The sequence below is a fragment of the Pygoscelis adeliae genome, unplaced genomic scaffold (genome assembly GCF_000699105.1).
Source record: "Pygoscelis adeliae isolate BGI_AS28 unplaced genomic scaffold, ASM69910v1 Scaffold365, whole genome shotgun sequence".
NCBI lineage: Eukaryota > Metazoa > Chordata > Aves > Sphenisciformes > Spheniscidae > Pygoscelis > Pygoscelis adeliae.
Window position 1 is genome coordinate 765,156 of NW_008824783.1, and position 14,056 is coordinate 779,211.

The 14,056-nt window shown below is 54.8% G+C and overlaps 1 protein-coding gene across 3 annotated transcripts in view; it reads right to left on the reverse strand.

Moving 5' to 3' along the window:
• CPEB1 (cytoplasmic polyadenylation element binding protein 1) overlaps window positions 1–14,056 on the reverse strand; it is a 37,349-nt gene that overhangs the window by 208 nt on the left and 23,085 nt on the right. Inside the window, exons 2-11 of one of the 3 annotated variants that reach the window (XM_009323860.1) lie at window positions 12,811–12,822; window positions 10,161–10,387; window positions 8,307–8,556; window positions 7,879–7,992; window positions 7,685–7,774; window positions 6,528–6,664; window positions 5,091–5,289; window positions 2,505–2,599; window positions 2,161–2,241; window positions 95–1,253 (exon numbers count right to left, since the gene is read on the reverse strand). In XM_009323860.1, coding sequence (XP_009322135.1) covers window positions 1,143–1,253; window positions 2,161–2,241; window positions 2,505–2,599; window positions 5,091–5,289; window positions 6,528–6,664; window positions 7,685–7,774; window positions 7,879–7,992; window positions 8,307–8,556; window positions 10,161–10,387; window positions 12,811–12,822 — 1,316 coding nt within the window. In that variant the 3' untranslated portion in view covers window positions 95–1,142. Of the gene's footprint in view, window positions 1,254–2,160; window positions 2,242–2,504; window positions 2,600–5,090; window positions 5,290–6,527; window positions 6,665–7,669; window positions 7,775–7,878; window positions 7,993–8,306; window positions 8,557–10,160; window positions 10,388–12,810; window positions 12,823–14,056 lie in introns of all 3 variants that reach the window. The other 2 variants (XM_009323857.1, XM_009323859.1) reach the window with 2 other exon arrangements.

Sequence of the window (14,056 nt, forward strand, 5' to 3'; positions counted from 1 at the left end):
AGGAAAAAAAAAAGAGGGAGAAATTATGACACTGGTTCTTTGGCACACAGCTTCCGATAGAGGGGAAAGTAAAAAAAATAATAATCATTAAAGTTCTCAAATCCCAGCAGCAGCATTTCAGTCGACTGCACCATTACTCCGTACATTTCGTAAAGGAAAGGAAAAGTACTTGTCCCCTCTAAGAGAAAGGGCTCCTATGAACCTTCATCTGTCCACCGAAACGCAGCCCTTTTTTAGCTAGTTACAAAAGAAAAGTAAGTCCTGTGACTTTGTGTGATTAAAAACCTCTATCAACCCCCCTTAAGTGCAACTTAAAAAAGTGCAACAAACTATTTAAAACTATATACAGCAGCTCAGAGATCGTTTATCCGGTCCAGTTTCAAATCCAAAAAAAGCCCGTCCTGTTCTGTTGCAAACCCCTTGATTTACAACTTTCCACCAGCAGCCCCCAGACACAAATTGCAATAATGTTAAAAGCTGCCAGGAAAGAAAAAAATCTCTCGTTTCAAACGACTTAAAAACTGTTTAAGAGTGTAAAAAGGAACTGGTAAAAACCCTCGAGCGTAAAATATGAAATATGATTTGGTTTAAATGAAGAGCAAAGTCTCCTTGTTGTTACAGTAAAAAACGCCAGCTGAACATTCAGTTTATGCCGTTCAGATGGGGGTTAAATGAATGGAAAGGCACTGTATGGCAACTGCAAAAAAATGGAGCCAATGAGACCTGCATTATCACCATCAGTATTGCAAGGAATGTAAAAAAGCGCCTTTAATAAATAAAAAACCTAGGTGAAGGCATCTGCATAAACACCTTCTCAACACGTGGCCCTTTTTTTTTTTGCTTCTCATCAGCAAACTAGGAACCAAAGTCTGGGAACTGCAGAATCGCTTGAGGGGCGCTCCCCCCCCTCAAAAAACCCCCAAACAAAACCCGACAAAATTCACTGTGCATTAGTGCAGAAACAAAAAGACCAGCAAGTGCAAACGTGAATGTAAGATTTTTTTTTCCCCGTTAGTCCTCAGGAAGCGCGTTCCCAGCCTGGGTCTGGCACCAGCAGGCACGCTCGTGCGCTCTCCACTTGGCAGGTTAACAAAAGGACTTTCTCCTGCGCCTGCGGCAGCCCCCGAGCCTCGGCGGCCTCTTTAGCTGGAGTCTCTGTTCTTCTGGTTGCGCATCAGCGGGCGGTGGTGACGCAGGACCTCCATGGAGTGCTGCCAGTGCCAGCAGGAGCGACAGAAGTACTTGAAGCAGATCTGCGGGGAGAGCAGAGGGGCAACGCCGTGGGGCAGGGGTTTCGAGGCAAGGCAAAACGGACACCGGCCTGCCGGGAAAGCGGCATTTCCCGCCCCCTCCCCGGTTTTGCAGCCCATGAGCCCACACCAGCACAGCGGATCTTTGAAGCGGAGGGAGGGAATTCCAGCAATGCTGCCGGAGGGCGTGTTGTGCTGTTGTGCCAGGCTTCCCAGTCCCTTTTAAAAAGGTTTAAAAAAAAATCAGGATCTGGGCACTGGCTGGAAAACACCTCCTGGGGGCACTTGCAGGCAGGGGCTGGGCACCTCTGCCCAACACCTGGGCAGGGACAGCAGCCGGGCTCTGCCAGCACTCCCACTGCCACCTCTCTCAGCGGAGCAGAGCGTGCTGCTGCTGCTCATCTCCCATCTAGACCCTGCGGGGAGCCACCGGACCCTGGCCGAGCTCCTTTGCCCACAGCGAGCAGAGGTCAGCCCGTCCCCTGCATTTCAGGCAGCCCCAGGACTGACTGCAGGGTGACAGCACTCCAACCTCTAGCTTGTCACGGCTCACAGAGCGACAACCTCCCCTCAGGGTCAGCCCGTTGGCACACAGCAGGCCCTGGTACTCTGGCACAGCACCAGCAGAGCCATGGCATCCCCGGCTTGAGGCAGGGTGGAAAGCGGCCTTTGCCTCCCGGTGAGCACTGGAGCTGCCCCCCCCCAGGAGGGCTGCACCTCCTCCAAAACAAGGGCCCACCTGGGGCTCTTGCATGAAGACTTCATCCTCCCCACTCGGCAAGGGACAACAGGCATCCCCAGACACTAAAGCAAACGCCGCTGCAGGCAGCGGAGCCTGCTCCTCGAGGAACCCCCCCACCCCGAGTGCAACAGCCAGGAGCCGAGCACCGCTGGCAGGGGAAAGCCTTACCTGGTCTCTGCAGAAGAAAGGGCCGGGCTGGGCGCTGCAGACTTGGCACATGGAGTCCTCCAGGTACGGGTCAATCTGAACCTGCAGGAGAACCAGGCAGTGGGCACGGAGCAGTGCTGGGGGCAACTGCCTGCTCCCTGGGCAGCCCCTGTGGCACCGACCCACCACCCTGGGTACCCCAAACCCATCACCAGCACCCCTCATAGCAGGTGGAGCAGCAGTTCACCACCTCCCTCTGCTTCCACAGCAATACAGGGCAGGCTATGCAGATCGTGGTGCTCCCAGCAGTACCACCCATCTCACACAGATTCAGCTCCCCGGGTCGCCCCATCAGCTCCACTCACCTTTTTAGTAAACTTGGTAGTTTTGATTTCCACAAACGCAGCAGTCACTGCTTTCAGATAGCTGCGCTGGTTGTTAAAGGTGACACGGCCAGACCCTGGAAAAAAGCCAGACCACAAGCGTTAGACTGACCCGGCACCTACAGCAGGAACCAGGGGAGGCTGAGAGGGAGCTGCTGCCAGCGCCACCCCTTCCCCCGGTGCAGTTCAGCCACTGGCAGGGAAGCAGCTTTTGCAGGGAGACTGTATCCAAGGCCTCATGGCTCTGCCTGCCTCCTTCCCCAGGCAGTAACAAAAAGCACAGCAGGCAGCTGGGAGCAGAAAGGCTTTTCCACGGACACCTCCAGGCTGGTAAGATGTGAGGTTATGGGCGGCAGCGCTCCCAGGAGGACTGGCAGCAGCCAGGCAGACAGAGGGAGGCTGCCAGGGCACTGCTGAGGCCAGCACAGTAGCGGGCTCCATGCCTGCACCCGAAATAAGACGGTGCCGAGACAGCTCAGCAGCTTTTATTTTGAGCCTCCCACTCATCCCAGAGCCTTGCATTTTGCAGCTTTGTTCCCAATCAGTAGCCTTCCTGCCCCACTTGTTTCCAGCAAAGTATTGTTCGTATCTGTGCTTACCTATGAGTTTCTGGGTGTAAGGGGAGCTTTGGGCAGTTACAAGACGGTCCTGCATGCCAGCAGATTGCTAAAGCCCAGCTCACCACCGACAGCCGCAGTGCAAAGCATTACCCAGAACCTGTCCACTCCTCTCCTGTAGCGTCACACAGGACACAGGCTGGAAGGCCTCGATCTGGTTTGGGATTACACTGTGTACGGGGATTGCAGCTGCGCTCAGGGGGATCCTTCCCCTAAGGGGGTCAATTCCGTTTCCTAGTGGGACACCCTGAAAGCTGCCCGGGCAACAGCTTTCTCTGTTGACCCAGAGCAACTGGTCTCAGAGGCAGCTCCTCCTAACTACCGTCAGACACTGATTTCTCACAGTACGTGCCTCCAGCAGGATCACCCTCTACCCGAGATGATTCAGCACAAGGCAGGTTACACACAGTGGTCTTCCCTTGAGGAGCCTTCTGCCAAGCCAGGGGCAACAGTCAAGCAAGCCTGGGGCAGCATCTCAGCAGAGGAGATGCTTCAATCAAAATCAGAATACAGTTTAGTTACCAAAATTGAGTTCACATTGCTGTAACTCTAAGACAACTTCAAGTGTGGAGGTGCCGGTCTGCTGCTGGGAGCCAGAGATCTCACCTACTTGAGGGAGTGACCTGGGCTCTGCATGAAGCCACAGGAGGTTAAAGGTCATGCTCTAGGCCTTCACAGTGCCTCATGTGGCAGCTTGGTGTGCAAGACTTCATCCATGGTCATACTGGAACTAAGAATTTGCTTAACGTCTCATACTTCCTTACCCAACCCCTTGGGACCGTCCCCCCCTCCCCACGCCACTTAGTGGTGAAGCACTGCAGCACCACAGTCCTAAACCCAGGCCTTGGGCACCAAGCCTTGACCAGAAAAGCCTGAAAGCTGCCCAAGGACAGTGACGAGCAGCAGGCAGCTCTGCACTACCAAACTCTGACCTTGCTCCTGCCTGGCAACAGGCAGGAGATTCACGACTTGCTGCAGCCTGAGCCTGGAAAGCTGGACCTCATGCTCAAGCCGTAGGGTTTTTCCACACAGACCAGTAACCTCAGTGCTCTCCCCTGCCCCATGAGGCCACCAGGGAGGTACACGGGACACTGCTGTGACATGTTTCAGCTCCTGTGACATGAGTGGCAAGTGCTCCATTCCCCTTTGGAAGGCTGTCTCAGCAGGGCACAGGGACAGGGCTGCTCTCTGGGTTACTACAGGGGCTGCAGAGGTCATGGTCTGGGGCAGCAGCTCTCCTCGTGAGCTGAGGTGGCAGCTGAACACCAGACTTGCTGCTTGCAGCAGTTTGTGGTTTCAGCCCCATCAGAGGGGGGGAGCGCTGTCCAAGAGTCACTCATCCCCAGCACCTCTCCGACCCTACGAAGGTTGATGCCCTGAGCTGAGGTGGACATGCCATCCCCCAGCAGATCCAGTCAGGAGACTCGGGGAAGCCTCTCCACTTGTGCTACCAGCTGCCTTGGAAGCCCAAAGCAACAGTGTCCTGAAGGGGATCCAAACAGGACAGCAGGGACAGGACACTGCCCACAAGTGGTGGTTCAACCGAGCTGCCCACAGCCCTGTCCTGTTCCCACTGCCCAACAGCTGGCACTTCCCCAGCAGGAAGGGCCAGCAGCCAGTGGGTCTGAGTTTACCCTGACAGGCAGCAGGAGCCAGGGTAAGACCCACAGCCATCTCTGCCATAGGGATAGAAGAGCAGCAGCTAAAGCAGCATCTGATGACCAGCATTGAACAAGGGCAGAAAAGCCCTTCAGCAATGCCTACAGAGATACTAAAAACCTCAAGCTGCTCTGGAATGATCTAGGACCTTCTATTTCCCAGGCATGTCGGCTCTGCCAGCCCTCCCCAAGGTGCCCCGGGCAGTCTTCCCCACTGAGGGGAAGGGGCACTCCTGCAGCCTCCTCAGAGCATGCTGTGGGTGACTACTGATCCTGGCAGGATCACCACTTACCAATGGGATACTTGTGCTTGTCCGTGTCGATGCCAGCGTAGACCACCCCTCCAAACAGGTCATACATGACTGCTGCCAGGGCCTCCGCATTCAGCATCCCGTGCAGAGCCCCCACGAACACAGTCTTGCTGGGATCAAGCCGCTGCGATGGACTGCGTACAAAGTTGCTGTCTGCCAGCACCCATGGGATCACCTGCACCTGAAACCACACACAAGCAGGTCAGTTGGCCAAGGGCCTGCAAAGCCACAGGCTGTGCTGCTCTACAGTGCCCTCGGCTGACAGCAGAAGCCATCCCAGACCCTCAGACTTCACCCCCAACTTGCAAATGCCCCTTCGTTATTGCTGCTCAGGGTCCACGTTCAGGACGTTACAGCTCTGGAGCTCCAGCCTTGCTGCAGACCCCTCAGGAGAGCCCACAAGGCCCGATCAAGGGAACGAAAACTGCCACACCTCTCTGCTTCCAGCCAAACTGGAATCCAAAACACTGGTCCGTCAGGGCTGGCAGCCAGAAAATAATCCATGCAAAAGTGGATTTTACCTACTGCCTGCACCTATGCTTACAGCCCAGTCAGATGCCTCCCTGCACAGAAGCCTGTTGTTGGAGGAGATCAATGAAACAACCCACCCACTGCCAATTTCAACAGGAGCTTCCATCTGCTAGACAGCCGATATAGGGCTCCGAAGAGGAGAAGCTTCTGCCAGAGCTAAATCACCAAGCATGAAAGTGCTGCCAATAGCCAGACACTGGGAGAGCTGTCTGGAGTGCAATTAGTTTGTGCCTGTCTAGATAAGAGCCGAATCTCAATGCTTTAACTCCACAAACTCGTGCAGCTGTACCTGATCTATAGCTAAGGTCCCCCTTTACTGGAAGGCCAACCTGAGCCTCTGGCAGCCTCAGCACCTCCACCTCCAGAGCACAGGTCAGCCAGCCAAGGCTGCGCTGGGGAGCAGCTGCAGTTACAGCTGTGGATCCAAAATATCTGCCTGTGGTGAGCATGAAAGCCATTCATTCTGCAAGCAGATGAGGTCTAATAAAGCACCAAAGGGATCAAAGTCTGTCTCCGCAAGCAAAGATATGCTGAACGAAGCATGAAGCAGTAAAATCCCTGTTCCTGTGCTCCTTTCCAGGTAACTAAGCTGCTCGGCTTCATGAAGTCAGGGTCTCCCCACAGATCCAGGAGCTCCAGGTCACAATTCCTGACACAAGCTGTTGAGAAGGACACAAACACCGATCTGAAACTTCCCTCCTTGCCCGTGTCCAGCCCTACCGCAGGAACACATCAATTAAAGATGGCCAAGAGCCAGTTTGACTTCTGCTGCTCTGCTTCAGCCCTGTTTTCCTGGAGCAGAGTAACACTGTGCACCCCCTTGTCTCCAAGGTTCTCATCAGCATCCCCTGCTGTCATCTGCAGGGCTACTCTCATGGGTCTGCTCACCTCTTTGCAGCGCATCCTGCGGCTCGACATCTTGAAGTAGTATTCGCTGAGCCCGTCAGGGCTCAGCAGGTCCTGGGAGCACGCCTGGAGCAGAGCACGCACAGATTTCTCTGACTCAAACACCAGGTAGACATATCCTTTAGAGGTGAAGGGAAAGAACCAGTTGTTAGAACTGTAGCAGAGGAGAAACAGATCACCCCAGTTTGCAGACACCCTCAAAAAGTCACTCTCAGATGCCACCCAAAATATCTGCACTCCATCTCCCTTGCTGTCCCCAACCCCTTCTAGGGGAGGGCAGCCATTTGCAGCACTTGCCCCAGCAGACTCTACATACGAGATCCACCCGTGGTGCACAGAGCCTGGCCAAGCTGGGAAAGAGCCCAAACTCAGCACAGCACAAGGGGGCAGGTTGCCCATGTCCAGTGCCATGTGGGCCACTGTCCCCCACGCACAAAGCCACATTGAGACAAGTGGGCACCACCAGCCTGGCCACAGTGTGCCCTGCAGGAAAACAGACTTTGCTTCACATTTAGGATGTCTTGGCCCAGAAATATAAAGTTCAGGGCTTTAAAATCACTTCCATCAGTGCCAGCACTCTGTACCTCGCATTGCTCTGGTGACTGCATGAAGCCATTAGGCACCACCAAGCCTACAAACCAGTCGCTCCTTACCCTGTAACTTGTTACTGCTTACACAACACATCAGCCCAGCTACTTCAGACAGGATTACGCCCCAGGCGCTGCTCAGCTCACCAGTCCCCACAGCCTGCCAGCTTGCTGTGGACACACATTTGGATTTGCCGCATGCGCTTTATGCCAAGGGTGCGCGTGCTTTGGGTGCCTGCGCTGGCAGTGAGGACTAGTGGCTAACGCCCAGAGAAAACCAGGCCCACGTAGGGCTCCAGAAGCACCAGAGAGGGTTTCCCCCCACCCCACGCTTCTGCCCAGCCCTGCTAGGGACAGGTGGGGACGCCAGGTTCAAGGTGACAGTGCTCTGCAACCCTGGTGCTGACCCAAGTGAGAGCGGGACATTTACCCTAGGGTGCTCTGTACCATCCAGTCACCAGCATGCAGCCGTACCATCCCAGCATCCGTGCTGTAACATAGCATGGGAAAAAAGTAACCCTACCGTGTCGCTATTACCTTTAGGCATATTACCTTTGGGAGGGCAGCGTGGGTGTTTGCCATCCTTACCAGGCCACTCCACACTCAGTGAGCCAAAAACACGGAAGGTGTTGATCAGTCCAGCTACAGACAGAAGGAGAGAAGTCAGCGTCCCCCCCAAGAGCTCCATCCTACATGCTCCTGGTGTCAAAATCCAAGGCCTCAGTGCCAGGCCAGGGGCTGCTCACCTTCCGTAATGTCCCATGGGACTCCTCCCAGGAACACTTTGCAGGAGTAGACAGGGTTCTTATAGTTTCGGGGAGGCAGCTGCCCGCTCCAGGTGCAGGTTGCTTCATTCACAGCTTGGACAAGCACAAGCAACACTCAGTACAGGACCATTTACTTCCCACTCTCCCATGGGTCTCCAAGCAAATCCCCATATTCCACAACTATAGGTCCAGCAGAGCTGCAGCAGCAACAGGCAGCTGCCCAGAGAGCCTGCCTGCTTTTCTGCCAGCAGGTAAACCCAGTCAGGCTTGTGCATGAAGAAAGGTCTGATCTGCTGCAAACTCATGTCCAGCCACATTATCTGCTCAGAGACCACCTGTGTACCCTCCCAGAAGCACAGGACCATTACCACATACTGAAGCCTGCTGAGATCCACCATCCAGCTTACCCGCTGCTTGCCTATGAAGCCTGGCTTCTCTTTCAATACTGAAGGGGTCTTCTGGAGAGTCCAGGAGATCCCAGGAAGGCCACGCAGATGCTCCAGGCCATCTTTTTGATGTGCTGGCTGGGGAGGAAGTCACTGCAGCCAGGGCAGCTTGATCTTGATCCAGCCGGGACCCCACTCCCATCTTTAGGGGGTCTCTTGACACCCCACTGAGGGGCAGGAAGGGCAGAGGAGGGGAGATGCGAAGGCTTGACTGCAAGAAAAAGTCCACATCAAAACCCAGCTTCCAAGTAAGAGCACATAATACTGGAGGCCATGCATCACACTGGGGCCCTGCCCTCACCCATGGCAGGAGAAGGATCTCTCTGATCTCCTGTTCTCCTGAGACCCTCTAAGGTCTGGCAGAGGCAGGAAAGCAGCCACCTCACCTGTCCCAGCAGCCTGATGGGACCACAGTTTCCCTGGGAGAGGCCTGCCCCTGCAGCCATTTCCCACTGAACCCATGCCAAATTATCAGCAGCGGGGATCATTAAGCAGGAGGTACCTTGCACAGCCTCAAGGACAGCTGCCACCCCCAGGGAGCACCAACCACCCCAGGAGGAGCCTCATGTTTTTCTTCAGGCCCTGCCTGCAGCAGGCAGGGCTCGCCAGCAGCACCCACAAGCTCTGCAGGCAGCCAGCTGGCTCTCGCCCTCCGCAGACCAGCTCCCAGGCCTGCCTGACCAGGGTGTGGGCTCAGCTGGCTGCAGACCCCACTGCTCACAGGTTTAACATGCCTCTCCCATGGTGGAAGGAATAAAAGCATGGATTAATAAAACAGCAGGGATGCGAGGCATGGTGCAGCTTAGAGTGCCAGCCGCTCTGCAGATCTAGCTGTGCACTGCTGCAGCACAGCCACCCACGCCGAAGCTGTGCTGGGGAAGACCTGACCTTCACGAACAAGGCCAGCACAAAGCCCTGCTGCCCCACACCACCTGCTATCAGAGCCCGGGGTGCTGCAGCCGCTTACAGAACCCCTGCTCGAGATCCTGATTCTCTAGGGTGGATCATAGGAGGATCGACTCCACATCAAGCCAACTGTGTCCTTCACACCCACCCCAACACAGGGGTCAAGGCCATGGCCACACCACAGCAGTCAGGAGCAGCTCAGCCCTGGCTTTAGCTTCAGGTCCTGAGGACAAGCCATGCAGCAGCACCCGCAGAGCTGGCTGGAGCCAGGCTGTCCTGCTGGCATCCAGAGCTGCTGCTCACGCTGCAACGCAGACCCAGCAGCACAGACTGGGTCAGCAAGACAGACACTCGCCTCACTCACTGGCTTCCAAATTTAGCTATGCTTTAGGGAATGGGAGCAGGCTAGACCCAGTTTGCTCTAGAAGAAACAGCCCTGAAATGGAGAAGTGCAGTCAGCAAACGGGAAGGGCAATGAAAGGCAGGGACAGGAGCTTTTGAGAAGCCCAGGCTGGAGCCTGGAGGCAGCTGTGTGATCAACCACCTCCCTGTTGGGATCAGGGCACAGACTTCCTCCTGCCACACACCAGCTCAAGCACTCAGACCCCTCTGTGAGATACTTTAACCCATTAGGGCTGCAAGCATAAAGCCAAAAGGCCAAAATATTATTTAGGAGAAAAAAGTAAGGATACTGCTAGTCTGTGCTGACTGGATGAGCTGTCCTTCTTCCAAACCCTGGGCTGCAGGAGAACCTCGCTGTCAGTGTGGGGATGACAGCTCCCTCCAGCACTCCCTTCCCCTCCTGAGCAGGCAGGGCTGCGGCTTGCAGCCCCCCACAGCTCTCCTGTGCTCCCCAGAAATGCAGCAAGACACCAGGAACCACAGAGTGGGTGCAAGACCCAAACTTACAATCAAGTCTGAGAGGTGGTCAGAGCCAGAGCTGAACCCACTGGTGTCTGAGTCCGAGGGGCTGCTGGAGCGGGAGTCCAGGAGGGAGCGGGAGTCCAGGCGGGAGTTCCTCAATGTCGGTGTGGAAAACTTTTCTGGCAGGTCCGAACCAATGGGGTCTAGAGGCAGGAAACCCAGTGGGGGCTTCCCCAGGACGTTCCCGAGAGGGTTACTCAGCATGCTGAGAACTGCAACAGAGAAAGAGCCTGTCAGTGCTGCAGCATGATACACCTCCTTCCCTCCTGGCTCTCATGGCAGAGGCCCAGAAGGGTACTGGGCTCCCATCAGCCTGCAAATGGCTTGTTGTATAAGTGGCACATCTGGCAGGTACCAACCCTCCACACAGCTCCAGAAAGGCTGCACATCCTTTGCCATCAGTTGTAACCCTGTACTGCACAGCTGGAGGCAATGGCAGCAGCCTGGTGGGGCCAAACACAAGGGTGGGTTATTCTCCCAAGGCTGAGATCAGCCAGGAGATCCCACTTCATCTGGGAGCAGAATCAGAAACCCCACATCCCAATTATGGACCTCATACAGGTGCTCCAGACAGGCCCCTCCACCCAATCCATGCTGTTATGCTGGCATTTCTTGCTGCTTGTGCTGGAGCAAGCTGGGACGCAGGGCGGGCAGCTACCCATGCAGTTTTAGCAATGAGGGGGCACAGACCAGGCCCATGGCCAGTATTGGCTGCACACAGCAACAGCCAGGCTGAGAAGAGCAAGGCCTGGCCCATTAGCAGGCATTTGCAGGCTTGGAGGTGGGATGCCGCAGACGTCAGCTCCAACAGGAGCTGACTATGGGCAGCCAGCGACATGCCAGTCTGGCCTGCTGACAAAGGAGACGCTTCACAGTCAGTGGCGAGCACCGTCCCCGGTATGCATTCACAACAAGCCTGTCTGGTCAGGCCTTTGCCCGAGAGCCAACAGACAAGTACGCGCCAGACTGCTTCCCTCACACAGCAGCAGGTTTTCCTCCCACTGAGGAGAATCAGGCAAGCAAATTCCTCCCTACAAACAGGGCTGCCCCCGCCAGCACAGAGCACCAGGCCACCAAGGGGTCATGAAAGTCCCATCCTGCTCTGTAGGTCAGCGGTGTGGGGCCAGCTGCCACCCAGAAGGAGAGGGAATGCAGGGCAGGCTCAGCCACAGGAGATCCCATGGGGGCACGACACCAGCCAGCTCTATTCAAGAGAAGCAAGTCTCAGCAAGCTGAATGTGTCCCCAAACCAAATGAAAAGAGCAAAGCATTCAGAAATGGTTTTAATTATTTAGAGGCTGCAAAACAAGGCAGCTTGCCCTGAAGCTTTCAGTTTTCAGCAAAGCAAGTTTGGGATCCAGTTGATATCTTCCAATCCCACCTGATTTCCACCAGCTAGGACCACAAGGTTTTTAACCCCGATTTTCAGTAGCTCTTGTGCAGAAGAGGATTAACAATCCAAAACACTGCCCAAACCAGGTGAGTAAAAAATGCCATCACGCTCGAGTGCGCTACGGTCTAACACCAGTACCAACTCAGTGCCAGCACCAGAGAAAGCTGCTGAGCGTGCCTGAAGCAAGATGCTGGGATACACCTGTCCCAAGCTACATTACTCAGTGGCATACCTGCCAGGAGCTGGCATCTCTAGCCTCACACTACGGTGAGAAACCTCAAAACACCAACAGAAACCTCAAGACAGGTACAGGTGGGTCCTTTACTTGAAGGATCTACCTCATCCCGAGGCAGAGCTAGTCTGCAGGAGCCGTCAGCAACAGTCACAGCATCTTCCCACATTTGCAGAGCCTTATCCCTGCGAGTTTCCCCAACAGAGGTGCAGACTCATTCTGGCTGTGGCACAGGACTATGAACTCATCCCTGACCGCACTTGGAAAGGGACCTCCTGCCCTTTGAATATCTACTTAGCTCTCCCTGACAGCAGCACCTGTGCTTACACCCAACCCCGCAGCCACAGAAAAACCTCACCAGCCCAGCAGTACTTACCCTGGGCAGAGCTCGAGGAGCAGCAGCAGCCCTGCCAGCTGCTGTGGGTAGCAAGGGAAGGCTGCTGCAGATGGCTTGAGCCGGGGAGGAGACTGCTCCCTCCTAGTCACAGCACAGAGCAGGGCAGAGCATCTCCCAGCCCAGGCAAGCCGCACTATGCTGGTTTGCCGACTTCTCTGAAGCCACGTGATGTGTTTAAAAATACAGCCAGTGTATTGTTCAAGGGAGACAGCTGAATTTGTTAAACAGGCTCAAAAATCTGATTAGTCACTAAACAGTACAAGAGTCAAAGCAAAGCAGCTGATCCATGGCCCAAGCCTCACTACCGACAAACACTCCAGCACTGACACCCTCCTCCTCAGCCATCAAGCACAGTGGGTTTGTAACACCAGGCAGCAAGCAGCCTTTGCTGACCTCGTGTGCGCAGTGTTTCTAGAGACCTGGAGCAGCAAATGCCATGCAGATTGCTACCAGGCAATGCTGTCCTGCACCTCATCTCCTGGTTATCAGAGACGCAGGACCAGAACTCCATTTGGGATGCATCAGCAAGGGTTCAGGGGCTCAGCAGGAGCTCCCAAAGGCGTTACAGGGTCCAACTGCTCTGCTCCATTTATTTCACCCTCATCTCCGCCACCACTCTGGCTTGCTATAGCCACTGCTTACACATTTGCTCCCAGGATTGCTTAGCTCTCACCTCAGCTAGAAAACCAGTAAGGCCAGTAGGAGTGCATTCAAGTAGCAGGATTACTGGCCTTTAAAGGGATCCAATGTCTGGGCATCTGAGTTTCAGCACCTACCACCAAGCAAAATTCTGCCGGCTACAACTGACCCGCTCTTAACCTCATGTCCTGGAAGCGCTGACATCCTGCTGTTAACGCAGATGGATTTCATCCACTCCAGAAGCTTTGACAGGTCTGCACAGGCAGCGCTCAGTTACACGCTCTGCAGGCTACACTGAGCTCGTGGGAGACCCCCACATCACCCCAGTAGGTCTGACTCAGCTTCACTTGGTACCTACAGCCACTCACAGGGACATCAGGAGGAAAAGCCATGAGCCACGCTTGGCGTTTCCTCCTTTACACTTGCTTAGCGATCAGGTTGTGTCCCCTGAAGCCAGCCTTTGCAGGTAGCCTAGGAAACATCAGCATAAAAGACCAGATCTTATTTCTCACCTCCCCAACCCAAAGGCATCCTGCTCTAACCCACTGAACCCCCTCCTGGGGGATGGGGCACAAGAACCTGACAGAGGCTGCCCACCTAAAAAAAGCCCTCAAGTCATTGGGGCCACTCAGTAACACCACAGTGCTTCCAGGGAAGTTGGCCTTGTCACCCCTCCCAAGCAGACAGCTTGCAGAAGCAGTCAAGTTATTCCAATGCACATGCAAGATGCATCAGCAATTTTTGGTGTCAAGAGCATCCCTGAAGATTCTGAAGTGAAGCAGCAAACATCAAGTAACTACTCAGACTAAGAAAAAACCTAAGCGCAAACAACTGAGTATTTTTCACATCTATGGGGGAAATTTTAACTGAAGGGTCTACGTGATTCCCATTCATCCGTTCATACACAGCAACCCTGCTGCCCAGAGCACGGCAGTTTGCAGAGAGCTTCTGGAACTTTTCATGCCTCCGCTCGGAGCTGCAAGAGAGACACATGCCAACGCTCCTTTGCAGGGGACAGCAAAAAAAGGTAGCTTTTAATAGAAACTCAGCTCTGACTTTTGACTCACTGCTGCAGCTTTAATGACTGGATTCGGAGCCAGCATGCTCCATCTTTGAGCACGTCAGCCAAACGCTGACAGATTTAAGAGCTCTGTGGAGCAGTCTCGATACCAGCGTGGCACTCTTCCAGTTCACGGGCGCTCAGGCCGCTCTCTAGAGAA